The sequence below is a fragment of the Botryllus schlosseri genome, chromosome 12, assembly GCF_051294905.1.
Source record: "Botryllus schlosseri isolate E-star chromosome 12, Bs_hap1, whole genome shotgun sequence".
Lineage (NCBI taxonomy): Eukaryota > Metazoa > Chordata > Ascidiacea > Stolidobranchia > Styelidae > Botryllus > Botryllus schlosseri.
The window spans coordinates 12,845,458-12,869,059 of NC_137247.1; the positions used below are offsets into that span (position 1 = coordinate 12,845,458).

The following is a 23,602-nucleotide window of genomic DNA, read 5'->3' on the forward strand; positions in this document are numbered from 1 at the left end:
CGTATTTTGAATTTATTTGATTTTTCCACTGAAATAAATAAGCGTAGGCGTATTTTGCAGGAATTTAGGTACTAGCTGGATTTTTCCTGACAATTTGCTAGCAGGAGCCGGATTCGTTCCAATTCGGAGACTTGAGATTTCGCTGATCTCTGTGTTTGACTAATCCTGTTTCGTGACTTTCGCTATGCGATAACTGGGCGGCGTTTCTTGAAAGGATTATGTAGGATATATTTCGCTCTCGGCGTGGTTGTAGGAGTAACTCCTCCTTTAGGACTGGTGTTGACTGTTCAATATTATCGAAATTCTGCTTTTATGTCTAAAATGAGTTGTTATTGATTTTTTGACGTTGTAGTAGTAACGTGTTGATTATCTTTTTTATATACAATCATTTGATATTGAAGTCGAAACTAGATACCCGTACCGTACTGTTCTTGTCTCCAACTCTCCATAATCTGATGTTGCCTCTACAGTTTCTGATTACTAACCAGTTAACCAGTAGTGCATGTATATGTTTTACTAGCTATCGTGTACCATGTGCCAATTGCTTAATGTTTAGGGATTGAGCAGTGCTATTCCAATGCACAAGAGTCAACCCAGTCCCATAATCTAAAAACATTACCAAGGTAAAGTGAAGGCTAGTGACAATATTATCATTTAGTGGTGACAGCTGATCGCTGACTTTCAAGAGCGGAAATCAATCTTTACCATTGCTGGTGGTGGGCCACACAAATTGATCAACCTTGCTACATGACTGCGTGTACTATTCAGAAAATCAATATGATTTCGCGAAATACTCCGGGACCTGGGTCATCACTACGACACCCCATATGTTCAGCTCTTGCATTACATGATATGTCATTTTTCGGAATTATATTCCATGAATCAGTTTAGTGTTGTGCTAGGCTACCACAAGAAAATACACTAATTAGTATGTCAGTCTGGGCAATCATATTGTGATACATCTGAAAATAAATGCGTATAGCAGTAGTAATTCCGTGTCAACCACTACATGCAAATCATTTTTTTTACATCTCAACTCATCTCAACTCAGTCCGCTTCTGAAGCAAGGTCAAATCTGTATTTGATGATGTGGTGGCTATCTCACTGTTAAGTCATTCAAATTTGACATGATAGCCAGGGCATTTTTCAGCAGATCTGCTTGAGATAGTGTAGGTAGGCTTGTTTCATGCGGGTGTGATCAGACTAATTGACTTCTAAGGTCGCATAGATCATTCTATCCGATATTGAAATTATGGTTATGTGCTTTTCTTCTGTGTCATCACTGATGCTGTTATGGATTTCGGCTGGATGTAAATATAGAGTCTCTCTCTCTACTGCTGACTTTCCAGAATTAAAATTCCCTACTCGAGATGCAGTCGGATTTGAAGTAGGCCTATAGCAACTATGGCTCCTATGCCCGCCTCTTTCACAGGCAAATTACATTCCGACTCCCAATATAAGCTATACGTTCCTATCCGATGTCAGCAAAATTTGCTGCTACTCAAGACTCTTGATAAATTGTGTCAGCGATTCTGCCTATCAACTCCTTCATATCCAACTTCGTGAATCTCACTCTAACTCCCTACCTGAATAAACTGAAAAATTCAGACTCCTATGTGACCAAACTCCAACTCGAACTCCCCAGCCCCCTGATCATAGCTGAGAAGGAATTCACTCATGCTTGACTACGAAACCTGTTCTGAGTTGTATTCTACAGTTTTTTTTTCTAAAACAATGTGCACGATAGCATCGGCATTCAAAAGTATCGCAAGTAAAGAGACACAGCAGGCGATTGTTTCCTTACCTACAATTAAGAAAACTGAAAATTGTGGCAAAGGCGAAATAGTTGTATGTCACATTATTTAGTAGCATCAATAGAAAACCTACCACAGCGTTTTGGAAGTGTGTGTTCCAATTTGATGACCTGTAACAATAGGCTGTGACCAATGACCATTTGAAACCGGGCTTACAGTGTGGTTTAATACTGATCGAAATCTATGTTTTCTTTTTATGATAAGCGTGTAAACCAAGCTTGATAACTTATTCTACTGTTGAGAGTAAAAGTTCTTCTGTCTATGGTGATAGCATATCGGACACCGCTGACCCCGAGTGGATTATATATCGTTTGACACCGAAGAAAGTTAATACCAAAAGCGAGCAATGGAATGTGTTGCAAAATTTGACTTTCAAGCAACTGCTCCCGATGAGCTTAGCTTCCGCAAGAACGATGTTTTAAAGGTATGTTGAAAGTTGCATAATTTGAGTTGCTTACGTTGACATGACACCAAAATATCATCACAGTAACGTCAGCCAGTGGAAACGTATTTAGAATACCTTGTGCACTCGTTATTGGGATTTGAGATTTGATGAATTCTCAAGTACAAGTAGGGAAATGCTGTTGATTTCTGCTAGATTGAAATAATGAAAAGCACTGGAGTTTTGGCAAGTGGGGATATTTCATCAGTGTTGTGTTGCTTATTTCATAATGAATTTTCTTCTCTTTGCTGTTAATCGTGGGTTGTCATCCGCCATCGTGAAGCCTGTTTACTAGACTAGTCATCGTTACGTCTCTGCGACAAACTGATTCCATGTTTCGTATAGGGCTCGTTAGCTCGTAATCAGAGTTAGCTGAAAAGCTTGAAGTAAAATTTATTTGGCAATATGAGCATATTTTTTCCAGAATAGTCAACCAACTTTTCACGAAGCTTATAGTTTTCTAAACTGTCCTACCGATCTGGGGGTTGTGAGCGGTGTTTGATTTTAATCTTGTGCACAATCATCGGGACCCAACATATGAACTGAAATAAGTTGGTCAAGTAACTGTAATGATGATCAATGATCGGCATTAAGGCTCAGTGGCATTTTAGTACAATGGGCTGCTATGTTTTATCTCATAATCAAAAACATATGTTGATTCAATGAGATTGAGAAGGCTGATTAGTAATTACAGTAAAAAAAACCTTCTAATGTACATATGTCGTAACATTCTTGCTAATAGTTTCTAGTAGGGATGGTGTGAACGTGAGGTTCACGTTCGCGTTCTTGTGTGTGTGAACCTCGGAAATTTGTAGGTTCACGTTCACAAACGCACCTTGGTAGGTCCTGCACTGTGAACCTTTTTCATATATTACAATTTTTACTTGAATATAACATATTTTTGATTGAAATTTACTGCATTTCAGCTGCGGGCCAATATGTGCATGGCGCTGGCAGCATAAAATAATCAACGCTAAACGAACATGCACCTTGACAATCTCAAAATTTTTACTTGCTTTGTTACAAAAGTTTGCTCGAACATTTAGTGACTCTCTGCGATGAGCTTGACCCGCAATCACCCAGCATCAAGAGCGAAATACACTACATGTAGGTAGACAGCGAATGATCCTTATTCAACCAATCAATGAAATTGATATCGTTGTCTGATGTTTAAAATCTAGCAGGCGTACGAGGTCAATCTGGATTTCATATGTTTATTGTATCATAAAACCAAATCCGTGCGATTGGGGTGTTGTATACTGCTGTCGTAGGCTATAACCTGTTAATGGGGTAATATCAGTAGCAAGTATAGAAACCTGTTTTACACTCTGCTCAATATCACCGTAGACGCCGAATACATTGTCCGTCTGGCCTAAACCGTTAATGCGTAAGCTTATAGGCCAGTGGTTCTCAACCTGAGGGGCACGCCCCCCTTGGAGGCGCGTGAAAGCATTGAAGGGGCGCGAAGAAGCGGTCAACTGAAAAAATTTTTCGCGCTTCGCGGGATTTGCCTACAATTCATGTGTGTTTCTCTATATACAGACCGAATTTCATATTTATCTTCTCTCATCAACACTCATCACCTTCCATGCCCTCAAACAATCTGTTGCGGTTGCTAGCATCCCGGGGGGGGGGGGGGATTTTGTGGTATGACGGTAAGGGGGGGCGCAAAATTTTTCGCGATCAAAAAGGGGGGGCGTGTCTAAAAAAAGGTTGAGAACCTTTGTTATAGGCTATTCCCTTGCAAGTCCTCGTCGAAATTGTTGTCAAAGCGACGGAAGATATCAATTTTATGGGATTATTATATCATTTGATTGCCCCAGTTGATACATTTGGCAACGTTTTAAACGTCAATATGTACTTCAGCATTGTGGCAATATGTGGCCCGAGTCGTCGCTAGGTATCATGTACATTAATATATTGTATTACTTCGCTGAAATGTAGAGTTGGAATTAGCAATATGACATCACTTGAGACGTCATGAGGTTCACGTTCGCGTTCACACAGAACCTTTTAAAAAGGTTCGAGTTCACACGAACTAGAACCTTTCAGAGGTTCACACCATCCCTAGTTTCTAGGTCGTGTCGTGTAACCAATTTTCTTCCGCAGGTTGCACACCTATGGCCGTGGGTATGTTAATCCTTTGCCATGTGACATGTTCACAATAATTTAATTTGAGTGTATATCAAGATTTAAGTATATGAGGCAACTGTGTTACTTGTGTGTCAGTGAACGGGTGAATTAGTTTTAATATGGAAGATTGATTTGGGTTTATTCACCGTACATTCAAAATATGGAGTTGGACTTTGGTATTTTTCAATCAAGTATGTCGTAGAACAGATTTGTTGATATGCAATAATGCGACTTCCCTGTTAGTAGCACTGTATTTGCTAGTAACACCATATTTGTTCAAAACACCGGGCCAAACATTCTCAGATTAATTTTCCTTATGCAGGAAGCATTCTGCACAAAGTACCTTGTCTTGCCCTCTCATTATCTGTATCCATTCACGTCACATTGCATGCATTGTGCTGAATCACTGATAATATTGGATATGTGATGCACAGATTTCAATGGTGTATGTTTCGTATTGCAACATTCAAGTTAAAATGTAGGCGACCAAGTCTAATTGCATTAAATTGTGCCCATCGATCTGAAACTGTTGTAGTAATACATATAGTTATTCTATTGAGGGAATTGGTTTAACGACCATATGATATACGGATTTATCGTTGAATTCACCAAAATGCCTTGCAGGCTATTGCTATAATTGATATGTGTGCTCAATATTTATTCATAGCCTGTTTACACTAAATATTGATACATATTTATTTTTCACGATAGTTACGAATTTTTGTCACACTCTGTTCAGGTTCTCAACACAGAAGACGATCGAAACTGGTGCAAGGCGGAAAAGGAAGGCAAAAGTGGTTTTGTACCAAAAAATTACATCGCCCTCAGACCCAATTAGTAAGTTGTCGGAATTCATTTCATTGTCATTACATATGCTTTCTCTAGACAATGTCCATTGTTTGGCTTTGCTTGGAACAGAATTTGGGTTTGTATTAAATAAAATAAAGCCATTGACTTTATAAGCGAACCTCTATGATTTGGTATCTATCAAATTTGTAATGTTGTGTAGTGTCCATTATGACTAGAGCCCGACCGATTATCGGCTCGCCGATAATATCGAGTCGATATCATGCTTGGAGAGAAATATCGGTATCGGCCATTGAAGGTAAAAAAATATCGGCCATTTTCGTGACGTCACAACATGGTGGCAGGGAGTCAGAGAAGTCGATAGAAGACGTGAGGACGGTAAATTATAAAAATAAATGGCCAAATGGCTGCATATAATGCATACTGCATACAGGCAGTAGGCGTGCCTATCTGAAAAATATTTTAGATAACTAACCACCGTTATGCCCCACTGACTTCGTGGGAATCCCCCTGCAGTAATCGATCACCATGAAGACAGAGAGCAGCTGGATGGATAGTTGTCTGCAGAAGATTTCCATCAGTAAGAGAAATGAGAACTTCAATCATGCTGGACTGACCCTCGTGATGATAAGAGAAAAGCGTCGCGTCGAAACGTTTCTCTGAAGATAGTGCTATTGGTTCCCTACCAAGACCAACAGAGCTAATGTATGAAGTCGTCTGACTGAGGCCGGCAGGGCCACCATGATAGGAAATATGCGAGCATAGAGGGAAAGAAAATCAAGCAAACGTGGAGTAAAGCCAATAATTGATACGAAAATATTTGATTCCATGATGACATTGGCCAATTATTATTGATCAATTGGTTGTTGAAATGCTGGTCATGTTCAAGGGCAAGGGGATGGGTGGAGCAGTTGCAGACGTGGACAATTTGAGTTGATTTGCTCATCCTCTTCAGCTATTTGTTAATGATGTGCTGAAGGCTCCAGGTGCACTGCCAGAAGAATATCAATATTTAGTGAAACCTTGAAGGAAAGATCCCCTGCAAGGGAGCGGTGGAACCGAAATGAAGAAAGATTTCCAATTCTTGCCGTGCCACTAACTATGGTACCAAGTGAAAGACTGCTCACTGTGTTTAGTACTATATACATCATTTATGGAAGACCACAGAAGTTCACTCCTTGAAGAAAGGGCCGAGAAATTGTGCTTCATGAACTGTAATCTGCAACTGCTGGATTGGTGCTTTTTTGATATATTTTTATAGCCCCTAAATCATTTATTTCATGTTCAAGCATATCAATGGCTGTAAAGTTGTTGAAATAAATGCTCTGAGGTGTTAAATATGGGCCTTGAGCTAGATTCCACATCTTTTGAATATCGGCTGAATATATCGGGGTTATCGGTGGAGGTACTGGATATCGGTCTTATCGGTATCGGCTCAGAAATCCAATATCGGTCGGGCTCTAATTATGACATTGTTTTGTATAAATTGATTGGAAGCCGTTAGAGAGTTCAGAGGGAGTAAAATTTCAGACTACAGAGGACTTCAACTTGTGTAGTTTGCAAGTCCCTTGGCTGAGAGATTTAGTGTTGTGAAATACTCGAACCTGCGATAGTTTATCTGAGGACAAGAACTGGTAGTTTTCCTGATTTGAGACCTCTGTGTGTGTAAAAATCAAATCCACAAATTCGTAATACTGTAGTTTCATGTCTAAGGATGCAGTGTTTAGTAACCAGAACTTGAGTGATTGCTTTCAAGTACTTTGTGAATTCTTCTGGTGTACCACAAATCTACATGTTTGTTTATGCTGTGCTTTACAAAGTTCTAGTGCCTACTGAGTAGTATTTGAGTGGTTAAATTACATTAATATGTAATATTGGGCGGTAGTCTGGTCAACTATACTCTATTCTTGCAAACATTCTTGATATAAGCCTGATATAGGACAGTTAGGCTACAAAACTTAAAGATTACTCAAAAATACAGTTGTTTGAACTCTGAACCAAACATACTCAAGGACGTGGTGTAGCGTGTAGATAATGTAGCTTATGATGAACTTGAAATTTTGGACATTGTAACAAATTAGAATACACTGCATTGATGACGACTGTTTCCCCATCTTAGTTTTCGTTCTTGCTATGCCCATGTTCACAGGATAGGAGTGACTGATTGATTGGTGCCTGTTTACAATTTTGCCAAGTTGTTTGCCTGTGACCAAAAGCTGTATATTGTGCATGATCTGAGATGTATCGAATGCAAGTGGTGATCTCAGTGACAAGCGTTTGAAAGGCTTCGATGCCAACTTGAATTTTAAGGATATCCTGGTAGATGTAAATCACTGTTGATGAGTAGGCTACACATTTCCCTGAACTGTGGTGAATAAGAAAAACGTCATTGGTATCGCTATCCGTAGGAAAGCAATTATGAGGCTGTGCTCTATGTGAAAAGCCACCTTTCTTCACGTTGTCAGATGACTCAGTTTGACTTCTAGTGGTTTGGTAACTATTGAGAATTTTCAATCTGTGATATTGTTGTAAGGTGGTCATATTGTATAGGAGATTATTCTATTATACGTGAGAACTCGTGGAAGTTTCAAATCTTCAATGCAACAATGATACTATTGCTGTCAGTCACATTTGATTATATCCTGAAGGCCTTACTACAGCCTGGAGTCAGGACAAGATAAGAATGTGTGTGTGTCTTACTGTCACCATACTGTTTTTGTGTGTGTGTGGTATTCCTAGGATGTTGGTTGTTGGTAGTGGTATAATATCATTCGGGAAATTCTGAATTAAAACTGTTGCAGGTACGATGCTTTTAAAAGTAATGCTTGTAGTGATGAGCAAATTTCATAGTAGATGTTTGACAGTAGGCTACTATTTTCGTATATTTTCCTTTGAAGTGAAATTTATGCCATGCTGTCTCAACAAGCAATGTTTTGACTCGTAATATGCGATATAAACTACGACTCTCTTAGTAGGTAAAACAATTTGATTTGTTGTAATAGCATAGTCTGATTATAACTTTACATTGTTAATAACTTGTTTAGTCACTTTGACTCAGAGGTGTTCTGAGGATTTCCGGTGATTTGCAGAGTTTTTTGAAAAGACCTCAATTTCCAATTCATTTGTCTAATATTTCGTCAAAATTAATTTTTGGACCATTTATGCTTATTCTAACCCATTTTCTCGATTTAGATCCGTCACACTTGACTTTCCATACTACATTGCGGCATGCGAGAATCTGATGTTCCTACTTTACATGCAAACCTATAGACCAGTGCTCTTCAGCCTTTATGAGCTCGATTCGCCATTTTTTTTGTAAAATAAATTTCATTCGCACAAACTAACCGAAAATTCTTATATGAAAAGAAGATGAAGATACTTATCCACATTTTGTTCAGATGTGCAACGAATTGGCTACTATGTAGCTTGAGCCATCACGTGTGCCATTCAAAAGGCAACTTTTTTTGTTTTGATTTCAACTATTTCACTAAAACCCTTCTCAGGCAAACAAGTTGTTGGGTTTTGTACGAGAACGTCTACTAGTGCTTGGATGGCCAGGTCTTAGGCCTATAATCTGTTATGCACTCCTATCCAAAATACGGCGTATTTTTCGCGATTGAATATTGCTTGCTGGCAGAAAATGTTGTTGAGAGTTGACACAAAGGGTGCCGCAGGCTCCAATTTGTCGAAAGGGTGAAGAACTCACATGTTTATGTTGAGGCTTTTGCCCAATGTCTTGGAAAATATGGCCCAAAACGATCAAGGAGAGTAGGCACATTAGAGCTCGCTACCTTATGATACGTTGCTCCAACTTTTGTTCTTTTACATTTTTCGATTTCCCATTCTCTGTATCGCGAGAAGAGCAAATACTCTCACGATACCGTTTGTTCTGCTCTCTAGCTCAATCGAACTTGAGAATTCATAACAGTTTAATGACGGTAAAGCAGCCGCCATGATCAGAGTTTTTGTGGCATCTCGCGATCCGAGCCTCACCCATGAAAAGGAATTCATTTTGAATATTACAGTAGTATGCTACAATTTTACAGACATGTATGACATACAGAACGCGCACACCACAATTCTATACCCAACACAGCTCTACAAAACATGTCTGGGGCACACGATTTCAAATTTTGGTGAATTAAATTCCTCTGCATGTCGCAGTTGTACTACTGTAACTACTGTCTACTCAGATTGCAAGAACGGGACTATTCCATGCCGACAACGCAGCATATCCATATCGAAAGGTTTGGCCATCCAGCTTCGGTCATTTTTCGGCCAAGGTTTTGTTGCCGCATTTGTTTTTGCGACCGCATTCTATCAGCGGTTTGTTGGCCAAAACTTTACGTCTGCATGTGCCCAGACACACAAGTGGTCAGCCTCAAATTGAACGAGTCTCACAGGCCTGAACTCGCTCATTGCTCACCCCTTCACTAATTCATCCCAACGGTCTTCGACCATGTTTTCCAGAAAAACCAGTCGGACAAATCTTATCATGAATTCTCATGATAAAGCCATATTTTCTGCGTGTCTCGCTTATTGGCTACAGTACCCAACACAGTGACCTTGGATATGTAAAAACCATAGCCAGATTTTTTGCAACAAATTCAACAAATATTACATACATATTAACAGATGGCTCTGGCACCGTGTCGACCCAGAATGATACCCTTTGCAGTGCAGTGTCATAACATAAGCGTCGACATTTGAAACCTTTGCCAAAAATGATCGACGCTGGATGGCCAAACAATTCGATTTGGAAATGCTGCGTTGTCGGCAAGGAATAGTGCGGTTCTTGCAATCTGAGTAGACAGTAGTACAATTGCGACACGCAGAGGAATTTAATTCACCCTAATTTGAAATCGCGTGAGTCAGACATATTTTGTAAAGCAGTGTTGGATAGAATTGTGGTGGTTACGCGTTCTGTGTGTCATAGGCCCGTAAAATTGTAGCATACAACTGTAATATTGATATTGAATTCTTTTTCCTGGGTGAGGCTCGCGTCGCGAGATGCCACAAAACTCAGATTTGGGTAGTAGTCAGAAAAGCTGCTTTAACGTTATTAAACTGTTATGAATTCTCAAGTTAGATTGAGCCAAAGAGCAGAACACACAGTATCGTGAGTTTATTTGCTCTTCAAACATTTGCTCGCGAGACAGAAAATGGAAAATCGAGAAAAAAAAAGTTGGAGCAACATATCATAAGGTAGCGAACTCTAATGTGCCTACTGTCTAGTGTCTACACTCCTAGATTATTTGGGCCTTATTTTCCAAGACATAGAGCAAACGCGTCAATACAAACGAGTGGGTTTTTCACCCGTTCGACATACTGGAGCCTCCTAGACCTTTTTGTCAGCTCTCAAAATCGATTTCTTCTAGCAATAATTTTTCACTCGTGAAAAATATGTTGTACTGGGGTTAGGAGTGCAGAACAGATTTTCAGACCTGACCATCCAAGCGCTAGTAGACGTTCTTGTGCAAAACCCGTTAACTTGTTTGGCCGAGAAGGGTTTTTGTGAAATTGTTAAAATCAAAACGAGCGAAAATATAGTAGCCTTTTTAATCACTTGATAGCTTAAGATACATAGTAGCCAATTTGTTGCACATCTGAACAAATAAATGTTGTATTTTCATCTTCTTTTTGTATAAAATTTTTCGGTTAGTTTGTGCGAATTGAATTCATTTTACAAAAAAGTGTGAATGAAGCTCAAAAAGGTTGATAAGCACTGATATAGAGTATTTTCGCGAGATTAAATTAACTTGGAAACTTTGGTTATGTGTGCATTGTCAATAGCCGCGCTAGGTGGGCGTGATGAATAGTCCTGCCCTACCAATCTGAGACCCACAATATAAATGCCACCCTGGGCACCCATAGAGGAATGAAGGCATGACAATTTGTGTGTGCGTCTCACGAAAGATTTTCTTTTGGTCTGCTACGTTTGGGCGACTATAATATCTTTTGATTATATAACAGACGGGAGGTCACAAAATAACAAAATACAATAAAGAAATTATAACATATCAGATTTTATATTTATGAATGACGTGCCCTCAGCTCTGCCGGCAAATCTGACCATCTGGGGCTGAGAGAGGATTAATACTGAATAGCAATATAACGCAATATCAACTTGAAAATTGACCACTTATGGTGGCCCGAGATCAACATTTGAAGTGTGTGTTGGGGGTGAATTGCTGTTTGCGTCCTGATTCAAGCTACAACCCACGCTAACATATGGTGTATGAGCGGATGGCTACAGCGACAGGTCCAAATGCTTTTCACTAATACAGATACTGCAAGCTGCCGTTGCGAGAAACGGCAAAGAAAGGCTTGGTTATGAGATATATCAGCAGCTGTTGCTTTTTAATGCTACGTTGTGGAAATCGTAATGTTTCGTTTGACGAGTACACAATTCCAAATCTTTATGCTGTGTGCGTACGTACGACGAACGTACGATGTGCATACTGCTCACCAAGCAGCAACGGCCAAACTACGTTTATACCTAAGCAATCGTCTATACATAAGCTACTATTTGAAACTAGGCAGAACGGTGATTATTATCCTGCTGCGAGGCAGTGGCGTCTGGAGTGTATTGAAATCCTGATATACAGCATGGAGGGTGTTCTTGAATCACTGAATCAGACTACAATAATAATAATCTAGTTACTTCTTACGCAATGTCGAGCAAAGCTAATACTTCTGACATATTAGTGGGCAGTGGGGTTTGATAATCAGACAGTTCTGCTGTCACTAATCTGTTATAATATCTCTTTCTTGTTCACGAATGTTCATTTTATGTCATAGTCCTTGTACAAATAGAAAGTAATCGCACTTTCACAAATAGCTCGATTAGATATGTGAAGTAGTCGATTACGATTACTTCGGATTTTTTTCAAATGTAATCGATTGCGATTACTAATCGCGATTACCTCATGTCTGGTACATGATAATGTGGCCCGCGGCCACAGTCTGCCGCAATTCCCACAACTTGCGTATTACGTGAAATGATGTTGACTGTAGGCTATTCTTTAGCGTGTGAGTGCGAGAGTGGAGCTTAGCGTAGGTTCGTCAACGTGAAAAGGCTTGCATTTAAGCATGCACTCAGCCCTAATAAATTTATATCGTGGTAAATTTGGAAGATATCCCAGCCCCTCGTTCGTATACAATACCCCCGGTCACAGTGTGCCTCCATTCTCCACTGCTTGTTCATTACGCCAAATTGTAGTGACTGTAGGTTATTCATTCTTCTTTTGGACACAAATATTATATAATGATTTTTATTTTTTTTTATTCTTTTATTCTTTAGCTCTTTGTTTTCTTTGTGTGCGACATGCAGCCAGATCTCAAAGAACCTGTTACAATTTTGATCGACCACAGATGTCATTGACTTCAACAGCTATTGAAATATATTGCATTAATAAATTCATTGAATAGGCTACTGTTTTGGTTTCTATTCTTCAAACTTGAAATTTACATTAAATACGATTAATCCTTGTATACGTGGATAATTACGCGCTTAATGTATCGATTCAGGAATCCGGCCCGCTGACTGGAGAAGTTGCCCGCCCCTGGCCTATACGAAATACATGCGATTGTTTTTCTCAATATGCACAATTGGGCGGCAAGGTTGTGCTGATACATGTCGAACGAACTTGTGGTGATGCTGCATACCCATCGTAATATGTCGCTGGAAAACCAAACTGTGTTATGTCCAGTTGTCCACTTTGTGTTTTATGAATTTTTTTTCCTATCCCTATTTAGACATATAGTTTTCGTTTTAACCGGATTACTGGTTCCTAAGTAGCATGAATATCTAGTGAAGGGGACATATGAACTTGAATTTTCAAGGGTAATTGAAATCAAAACTGGTTTATCTCCAAATTATGCGGTCAAAGTCAAAATTTCCAGAAATAGACGTAACACAGTTTGGTTTTCCAGCGACAATATATTCAGGGTATGCGTGGCATGCCTAGCATTGCCCATGCTCTGTTTTTGAATGTCTGTTTGTGAATCTGTCTTCAATGACAGGTATACTGACATAGTCCTCTGTGTGATTCGATTCGATATACTTGTATTGGTGATTGGATATAATGTTTACCGACTATGACTGTTGCGTGCTGCTGTTTGTATTGGTGTCATTAGCAACTGGCTTAGCTTTGTATTATAGTTGTCTTGCTCATAAATAAATATTGCGTGTTACACGAGGTGGTCTTTACTTATGTATATTTACAAATGGAAAATACCAGTTGAAGTCTTTCCCTGGTTAATCTAGAAGGGCAAGTGTGGGATTATATTATAGTTTTGGTTTCACTGCATATTAACCTAACTTTTATCAAAAATTTTATTCAAAGATATCTGTTGCCTCTGTGTCGGTTTAACAACTGAGTTTGAATGATGCCAATCCTCAAATCTGTTTTGTCAGTCCGTAGTTACTTCATGAAAAATAACTTTCCAACAAATGTTTTTTCCTCGAGTCCCGTTTCGCATCTGTGTATTTTTATCATTCCAGGTTGCAGGGTAGCCTTTATAATATGGGGTGGGCAATAAATTCAAACTCTATGACTCATAACAGATTACATACATGTTCGGTCAAATTCTTCCGATTTTGTTTGTGAGTATGATGAAATCAAATGTTGTCCACGAGCCGTCGAGCCCATGATATCATGATGATGTAAACTCGATGTCAGTTCGTTTTGAATCATTTTGTTTGCCAGCGAATATGCCGTAATTGTCCGAGTAAATACTTTGAAGTTTTACAATACAGCCCTGTTCATGCTATTTGGTCAATACAAACAGGTCCTGGATGCATCATCCTTTAGATCAGTGATTGCCAACTTGAAACTGGTCGCGGGCCACTTCAAATTACGTAGAGGCCGTGGGCCCCACGAATTCAATATCAAAAAAATAGGCTATACATTAAAACTTTATGTCAGTACAACGCTGTGCTTTCTAACATGGACGACTGGCATAGTGACCACTTAAGAGAAATAATTTATTATTAAAGAAGTACAAATAAAATAAAAATGTCATAATCATTACTTCCATTCTATTTGAATTGCTTCACGGGCCAGATGTTTGTCACCCCTGGACTAAAGAACCGATATTGGGGTTCGCTAGACGTGGTACTTGCTGGAAATCTATCTACTCACAAAGCTTGATCTTTTAAGGAAGCCACAAGTCATTTTCTAAGCGTCTCAGTGTTGGCAATGTCTGGGCCATTGCACGTCAAGGCAATATGCCTTTGCCCATTCATATCGGCCAATTCTTCCTCCATGGAACGCCATTACCAACGCCGAACTCGTATCAGCTAGTGAGGATTAGTGAGAATAGCGTGTTTTGAACAACAACCACAATATTATAAAACTAAAATCAATTTCAGCATTTCAAAATGCTTTATTTACTGAGCGTTCTTCCAAAATCTCAAATCAGGTTTTGGGCTGCGAAATATGACCTTGCTATTAATGCTGTATATAAGTAACTTTTTACTAACATACTTTTTCTATCTTTGCAGTTGGTATCATGGACGCATATCACGTATTGAGGCAGAAACCGTGCTCCATCAAAAACCATTGCCGGACGGAGCTTTTTTAATTCGCGAAAGTGAAAGTTCTCCTGGCGATTTTTCGTTGTCTGTCAAGTGAGTCTTGAACAAACAATGCTATCATTTGTTGTCAAATATTGAGTAAACTCACACAATTGAAATTTCAACTGATGAGTCGAGTTTTGGTGGTTGTGCTCTGCCTGTACCATGTACAGTATACTGCAGGGCTGGCCAACCTTTTCAGCCAAAGGGCCACATTCGATCGACGAAATATTGGGCGGGCCACTAGCAGCGCGAAAATTTTTCGAAGTTCATAGCTCAATAATATTGTCACTTGACTATATTGCGGGCCTGCAGTATATCGCCTGGCTCAGTTTGCCTGGAACGGACTATTCAGCGCCTGGACATATCAATTTCGAAAGCTTCGACCAACATGGGTCAATCGTTTTGTGCCTAGGTTTCATAGTCGACGGTCTTTCTGCGAGCGCAAACGGTAGGTCGCATATATTGAACGACACTTTGTCTCGTAACCGAGAATATAGTTAGACTCAATCATATACATTAGGCGTTATTTCATTTTCACAAAAGGGTAACAATATTAAAAGCAAGAAATCGAGTGACAACATGTTGCGCGAAGCGTGTAGAAAATATTTACTTTTGATAACTTTATCGCAATTATTCTGCTTTATTGTAGTGTACGAAGATCTATCAAAGTGTGACTGGCTCATGGAAATGCCAATGCGTCGTTACTGATATTTTAGTCATAGCATCTCAAGTGTTGCTTCCAGACAAATCAAATTTTTGGTTGGCCTTGCAAGTTCACAATCTGTGCAATTCATTTTTTATAACATTACCAATTTCGGAATTAACCTCGCGGGCCACTCAAAACCTTCTTGCGGGCCACGGGTTGGCCGGCCCTGGTGTACTGCCTGCACCAGTTCCGCACAGCTATTCATAGATATGGCTCATTTGATGAGAATTTTGTTCTGGTACCTAAACCTACTGCGCAACATACTGGAGAATTGAAGAAAAGTGTAGAATATGACTCGGACTTGTAGTGTTTTTTAGCAATGCAGGATTTGGTGTCAGGCTTGGGACTGTCTGAGGCCTTGGATTTACAAAAAAATTCAAACTTTTCCTGGGAATTCCTATGCGCAAACTTGGTAGGTCGTTCATTCTGGTAGCTGTGGCGTATTAGGGTAGAAGCCTAGAACACATTTCAGGCATATGGTTTCCAAGGAAATATGGTTTTCAAGCACCATTTCGGTATTTCAAAGTTTTTGTTATCCAGGCATTGCTGCTGAAATGAATTCGCCAAAATCAGTTACTGTGTGTTAATGTTCACCTTCTGGTCTTTCTTGGAAATTGTAAATGACTCACCAATCCACATTCCATTAGAAGGAAGTATCAAACGATCTGCTGCCAAAGTGAAGGATACCTTCTGTTGCTATATTATCAACCGAAATGGATGGTTGTCGATGTTGAAAAATCGACTTGCAAATTCAATTTGAAAGGTCTGAACTGCGATCCTTCTATCGGGGGAATACTATTGAAGATTTGGTTTCAACATCTTAGTAATAAGTAGCTTCACAATTCTTTTAGACCTACGCTGCTACCGCCTACCGGTGTAATAAAGACCAATTCAAGTTCAGGTTACTACTAAGGGTCACTAACTCAAAATGGGTAATTGGCTTCTGTTCGAACTTGGTAGGTGCCACAGTCCACATTATTGCATTATCGAAACATTTATAAATTGTACACTTTGGCAAGGGTGGCAATCCATTTTTATTTTGTATTATGAGCTACACATGATGTTTGGCAACGCTAAACAGCGACTATGGAATCCATATTGGGTCAAGTTTGTTATGGTTTATCCTACGATTATTTGTGCAATAGTCTTGTGACAGTGACGAGAGTAAAGCTGATTCACTTGTATTCCTTTTGTGACTTCGTTGGAGACTCTGGTAAAAGCTACGCTCCCTAATCAAATAGCCTACTTCCTGTTACAAAAATGTATTTCTTTCTTGAAGCAATTCTTCCAGAGCAAACGAGATTGGATTTGTTTGCTCATTGCACTTGGAGACCAAACAGTACCCATGTTTCCCTAGAATAACCTGTTTTCACAGGTACACTCATAGATATTAAATAAATGAACGGAGCATTACCGTAATTAACTACTATACGGCAGTGGTCGGGAACCTATGGCTCGCGAGCCATATATGGCTCTTTTGGGTCTAGGATATGACTCTTTGAGAAATTTTTAATTTTGTGCCTAATTTATCAATATTGCAGCAACTTGTTACTAAATTTTCATGACGGTCAGACTATCCTGGTGGCAGCATAAGCACGTCTTTGAGAGGTCAAGACAGTGCGGGATATCCACTATACAGGGTTAGGGGCTCGTACCGCTCTCTTTTCAAAATCCCCAAATATAAGTTGCTGTCGCGCCGGCGACTAACACCACTCACGAGTTCGATCTACCTGCCATCGCGAGCCTCGAAATCTTGGATTGCCAGATACCTTGGTAGATCAAAGAGAATAGTAGACGTGGCCACGCTTGTAGAACAATGCAGTTTTCAAATACACGTTGTCTTCCTGATCTACGCCGACAAATGAACTGCATTGGAAGTGACATTCACAATTACAAATTCAACTTAAAAACAACGCAATAGCTATCCATGTTCTTGACGCATGTGGGCAGAAAAATATGGCGCACATTACGAATCCCACATATTAGTGCAGGGGTGGGCAACCTGCGGCCGTAGCAGAGAATTTGTGCGGTCGTCGATACGTAATTCAATTAGTAAGTGTTGGAGGCCGCCGACATGCAAATTGAAATTACGAATTTACTCTCGAACTTTTGAGAGATTTCAATGAATCTTGAAATTTTCTTTGCGCTGGGCGCGGCTCAATGCGACTTCTTTTCTCGATTTTGATATAGTAGGACCTTTGCAATCAGTGCCGGATTCGAAATTGTGTGCTCCTCACGAAAGAAATTTGTCTATGGTACATTTGGGTGATTCCAATATGTTTCCACTATACCGACAATCCTGATGAGGGGTCAAGAAATAACAGCATGCAACAAAGTTACTAATAACAATTTGCACACCGAAGATCCATTATCATTTGTATCTTACCCTAAATTTTCGAAAGCATTCCTTCCCTCTATAAACTCTACCAGTGAATCTGATCACATGGGCTGAGAAAGGATAAATATTTGATAGCATTATGTGATACTGCTACTATTAATGACGGAATCCATCGGTGATCTGAAAAATTTCCGCGCTTGGCGCGACCGACCATATCCAATCCTAGTGACTATTCATAACATTACCACTCGTGATTGCGGTGCATATAACAGGCCGATATGAAAAGTAGTATAGTCTGAAGCTCACCCGAAATTGACATGGACAGTTTAAGATAGGTATTTTGCGTCCAGTTATATGCCCTGGAATGCGGCCGTGATTAGCAAAAAGGTGGCCCACCTCCATATTAGTGCTACTATGGAGTATGTCATACTCTAAAGTGCTACCAATATGTCACGGATTTTCAATTGTGACGTAACAGTTGATTGACATGTATGGCTCTTTGAGAGTTACAATTGAAAATATTGGGCCAATATGGCTCTTCGGTAGAAAAAGGTTCCCGACCCCTGCTATACGGGTATTCCATTACAGACTCAATAGTACTGCTGAACACCTAAAGGGATAAAATCACATGACGTTGTTGTTGGCAGCTTGGTTGTTGTTTGCTTCCGGTCCATTGTCAAGGCAAACCCAGTCCCATTCGTTGCAATCAGCCAATTCCCTATTGAGAGCACGCTGCTGTGACCGACAAGATCTTGTTATATAGGAAAGACTGATGGGGATGAGCATTTAAGATGATACTATTGTGATCTTGTTCATAGCTGCGAAACTGCAATTACTCTCAGCCTTTAAATATAAATGTTCATGTGTTAGGGGCCCCTGGTCTATACTGATCCTAATTATTTTTTTTCACTGGTACCTCATTGCCAATGCATATAATGTTGCTAAACATGCCAATGCTTGTTCAGATACGGTGATGGCGTCCAGCATTTTAAAGTACTTCGTGACGGAGCTGGTAAATATTTCTTATGGGTCGTCAAATTCAACTCGCTCAATGACTTGATCGAATACCACCGAACTTCAAGCATCTCGCGGACACAAAAGATCCTTCTGCGAGACGTTCCAATGGAGGTTCGTTGATTGCTGTCTCGCGTATGAGTTACTTGATCCCTTTGATGTGTTGATACTATATTTGTCACAGTATCGATAGTCCTGTACTGAAAATTCAAATGTTTCTCGGCATTTTTTACCAGAAATGAGTGGTAACAGTGTTGCAGCGCAACCTCTACCGGTGCTATGACATGGTGTAATCAATGATTACTTGGATTAATATTGTTCTTAATCATCCCCAAGGGTACTTCCCATCACCAATACTGTATTAAACATGTAGTTGGATTTTCGTAAGATCTTGGCGACCGTTAATATGCTCGTTTTCTCTATTTCTGTTCATTTTGTCAATTTCGCCATGCAAAAAAATATTCAAATAGTGTTTGAGAATTGAGAACGATTTATTCCGGTCACTGATTCCTGATCTAAAATTTAGTGGTCTTGACTGTTGACGTTGCTTTCTTTTTTCGATGTCTGCAATATTCCACTTTTTCAAGTCCCTTGTATATTGCAGCTCAATTTCTGTGGACAAATTGTCCAGTTCGTTAGTGTTGTGTGTTTTGCTAAGCTGGATAAGTTCTTGCTATTCATTCAAATCGCGTCAATATAAAACTATCCTACAGCTGTTTGGATCAATCCGTACATGGTACATAGCCTCCGAATACTCACACACAGTAGGTTGAGGGCAAGGTAACCATTTTAGTCGCCTGTAAGGCTTCTGTCACAGTACTCACAGACCATAATAGTTTGGTTGAAAGTTCGAAGGCATTGGTCACTGCTCTACAGTGGCAACAAATTTCAAGCAGCTTCTGCGAGTCGCGATGTTGAAGCAGGAATATGGAATTGTTGACATATTGCTACATGTAATTTAACTCGCTATTGTGTTAACATCAGTGAGACACGTGGTCGCTCTGAAGGATTAGACGCAATGTGATTTGCCAGCTTATAGTTCGGATGGAGAAGATTTAGTTGGATACACCTACCACCCATTTGGTGCTTTCAGTGCATAAATCAGTTACTGCAGGATGTACACTACTGCACATACACTGTACTCGGGGTTTACAGAAGCAGAGGTGGAAGTTGGGATATTTGCTGGACCAGATGCTCGGCTCCAAGGGATGGAATGCCAAGTGTTTGTTTTCGAAAGAAACGCTTGACAGAACAGTCAATTCGCAGTGTTCTATGTGGCGATCCGAGCAGAAATAGAACAGGTAATTTCAAGAAATCTGGCAGAGAACCTTTTTACTGGCATGCTGAAAGCTTGGAAGTATGGTGTTTCTGAAAATTTATTCAGTTGCATATTCGAGTGTAATGATAATGGTGAACCGGGGCTTCAAGTAATGAGGAAGGGGAACGGAGCTAGGATCAGGAGTATAAGTTAGTCTAGGCTTTGATTCTGGAATATATGAAAAATGCGAGAGATAGGCTCATTCATAAATCCCCCTTCAGATATATTTTTGTCATTTACAGAACTAGACAGGAATATAGATGGTAGCATAAATGTTTTGCAACAGCGAAATACAATGTTCAAAGCGCCTCTCGTCTTTAACGAATCCTCAGACTGGAATTCATATATTACACGTGCTTACACAGAGGTGATCAACATAGCCATCGTTTGCGCTTGAGTAAAAAGTAACGCCTTAAATTTCTTCTCGATTACAAGTAACGATTTCCAAGACATGTTAAAACGTCATCAAGTTTGATTATTAAATGAAGATTTGATGTATGAAGTTGAGATAATTCAATGAAATGAGGTACTCAAGTAAGTATAGGCCTACTCTTGGTGGCCATTGAAGGTCGCTACTTTGGCTATTACAGTGTACACCAGGGGTGTCAAACTCAAATTGCGTCGCGGGCCGGATCATTCAACTGATTTCTAAATGTTACCTCGTGCCCTTGCTTTTCACTTGCATACTTTATTATCAAGCATATATCGATTATTTACGGATCATAGGGGTTCTATTCTGGCAAGCCGCAACACCTTTATTCGCGAACAAATTGTTCTGGCAAAAATACGATGATTGTCCGGTTGAATATAGTTAAAGCCGATAAAACAGCGGCGCTAACAACGATATAAGTTGGCATATTTCTATGCTCCCTTTGCTGTAGTCGTAACCTGCCGTTAGCCCTGCGTGTGTGCTGTGAGGAATACAAGATATTTGACCGTAACATCGGGCGTAGGCATTTATGTTATTATTATTAAATCGCCAGTCGGGTTTCTTTGCCCGGGGACCTACATTGGGTGGGAAGTGAAACAGCAGTGCGACCATAGATATTTGAATTATATATTTACGTAACCAAGGTATTTTCCATGTAAATTGCATATAACGGTGCCGCATTGGCGTTTTCACTTCTGTGAATAGCTACTTCCTGGTACATTTTTCCATAAAACTCTGAAGTCAGTGTGAACTTTTTGACTTCTCAAATTAAAGTGAGTGAAAACACAACGGTATAGTCGACTGGTTATAATGCGGCCTATGAACAATGAACATGCTCGGCATTCGCTGCCTTGAGGAAATATTTCAGGAAAGTATTTCCTGCAAAAAAATCTCAACAGTTGTTGCAAATTTGCTGGATAATATAGGAATTTCTCAATCTACTCAGAATTGCTTCGCGGGCAGTATGTTTGACACCCCTGGTGTACACTGAACAACTTTCGAACAGTCCCCTTGACACATGGGCTATTCCATCCAATCCCAATACAATTTCTTTCATAAGCTGGATGGTCACACACGTCCCCAAGCTACTTCACCAAATCCAAAGTATGATAAGTATGTTGTTTCGCTTCAAATGCTAGGTGGCAGTAGTCAAAAATTATAACCACTTCAGTTAGTCGGCCAAACCTATTTGTGTAGTCCAAGAAAGTAAAAATGAAATTGGTTGTATCGAACGACAAAAGAGGTGGGGCACTATACTTTTTCTTGCCCTGAAACGGCCGTGGACTCGATGCACCGTCGCTATGTCCAAACCGTTCGTGCACAGCATAGTATCTTGTAAGTCGACTAATTTCTAAATGTCATCCACAGAATTTCACGGTGACTGCCATTTATGATTTCACACCTCAAGAGCAAGGGGAATTACCTTTCAAGCGCCACGACGTGATAACGGTCATCGATTGGAAAGACGAACATTGGTGGCGCGGGACCTTGCAAGGGAAAACCGGCATCTTCCCAAATAATTACGTTTCCATCAGGCCAGAGGTCATCGAGCGGTTAAAGAGAGACGGCTACAATGTGCCGACTAATGCGGGGAAAGCGTAAAGGCGACGAATCCAATCTAATTAGTTATGGGAACAAATTTTGGGTTGATCTGTACGTAGTTCAATAATATTGTTATATCGTTCAGTAATGATTCAGCTGTCTACCTTGAAAGTGTGACGTGGCTGCGGCACTGTTTGCTTGTAGGCCTAGTTAAGTGCTATCTGGAATAGTATGTTACGAGCATTGACGCTGTTTACTTACAGTTGTAATCCTTATGCATATTGAACTAAAATTGCGTTTTTCTGGATGGAATATGCCCCTCGAATGAATTCCTTTGTATGCTTGTTGAATGGTCATATTCGACCCTATGCTGTTTGAACCTATTGATTGGGCTTATTGGCTAGTACTTCGAATCTTTTTATGTTATTATTATCTTGTTCCTGTATGCTATGATGACGGTAATTGATGGGTTGATGTTATAAGGGATGAAGTCGGATGGGGAATGGGTTCAAAGTGTAGAATAAATCTTGATATATCAGTAATATGGATTCCTTGTCCTTTTATTCCCCCCCTGCGTCTTGCTGCATGCATCCGCACAATTCGATGCCGAACGACCAATGGTTTGGGCAGTGCGAGCGTTTCTGTTTCAACAAATTTCCATCTGTTATACCGTCCACTGCTGAATATCGCTCATTCGTAGCACTAGAAGAATAGCGTCTTCCCCTTGTGGCTGTTTTGCATGCAAGTGTCAATCTTTTGCAATGCAAGGTACTGCTTTTGCATTACACTCTTCTCAAATAATCTTTTAGGTGGTAGCGCCAGAGACAATTCACCTTGTCTTGACCTATCTTTTGTGCCTTTTATGTCAATCCCTCGGTATTAATCCTTATTCAAGACTTCTTAACCATGTATTTGTATATGCTCACCTTTCATTTTGTTATGACTCACCACATACATCAGTGTCATGGTGATTTTCGCTAGCTCCACATGGGGGAATGGAAATTCAGCCCCTGAAATATTTCGTATTCTTGGTCTTTATCATTAAAAGTCTGATAATTAAATGCTATCTATTCTGGTAATGCCAAGATACTTTAGCGCACATGTGTTTATTGATTGTAATATAATTTGTGTAACACTGACCTGAATCCTGGTATTGATGAGATATGATATTCTTTTTCGCCTGCACCATCGAGATGCTTTTGACGACGGAGTTGCGATACGGCCCTCGGGTCATCTTGTCTGCGCCCCCGTTTTTTTTCTCCTCCATGCTATCCGTGATTGCTGATGAGGTATGACGTGATGTAGAAACCCCTGATTCGCGCTTGAATCCTGTACATGACTAGTTTTCAAATTTATTCAGCGAATTTCTACTCGGAAAGTGCTGCAACGCCCTTCCCTTCAGCGTAACATACAGAATAGCAGACTGCCAATGTAACATACAGGGACAGGCATACGCGCACAAGCAATCGCATGAC

At 40.0% G+C, this 23,602-nt stretch overlaps 2 protein-coding genes across 4 annotated transcripts in view; both read left to right on the forward strand.

The window, feature by feature from the left end:
• Nucleotides 1-23,602, forward strand: part of LOC145452044 (ras-related protein Rab-18-like) — a 220,346-nt gene that overhangs the window by 30,685 nt on the left and 166,059 nt on the right. The window lies entirely within an intron of this gene.
• LOC145452043 (growth factor receptor-bound protein 2-like) lies at nucleotides 2,015-23,272 on the forward strand. Of its 2 annotated transcripts, XM_080330258.1 has the most exons (6): nucleotides 2,015-2,238; nucleotides 5,129-5,226; nucleotides 14,705-14,830; nucleotides 18,789-18,951; nucleotides 19,993-20,138; nucleotides 21,954-22,087. In XM_080330258.1, the coding sequence occupies exons 1-5, from the start codon at nucleotides 2,161-2,163 to the stop codon at nucleotides 20,131-20,133; spliced, it is 606 nt and encodes a 201-aa protein (XP_080186384.1). In that variant the 5' UTR covers nucleotides 2,015-2,160; the 3' UTR covers nucleotides 20,134-20,138; nucleotides 21,954-22,087. The 2 variants fall into 2 exon arrangements, with proteins under 2 accessions (XP_080186384.1, XP_080186383.1); XM_080330257.1 differs by lacking the exon at nucleotides 19,993-20,138 and having other exon boundaries at nucleotides 21,954-23,272.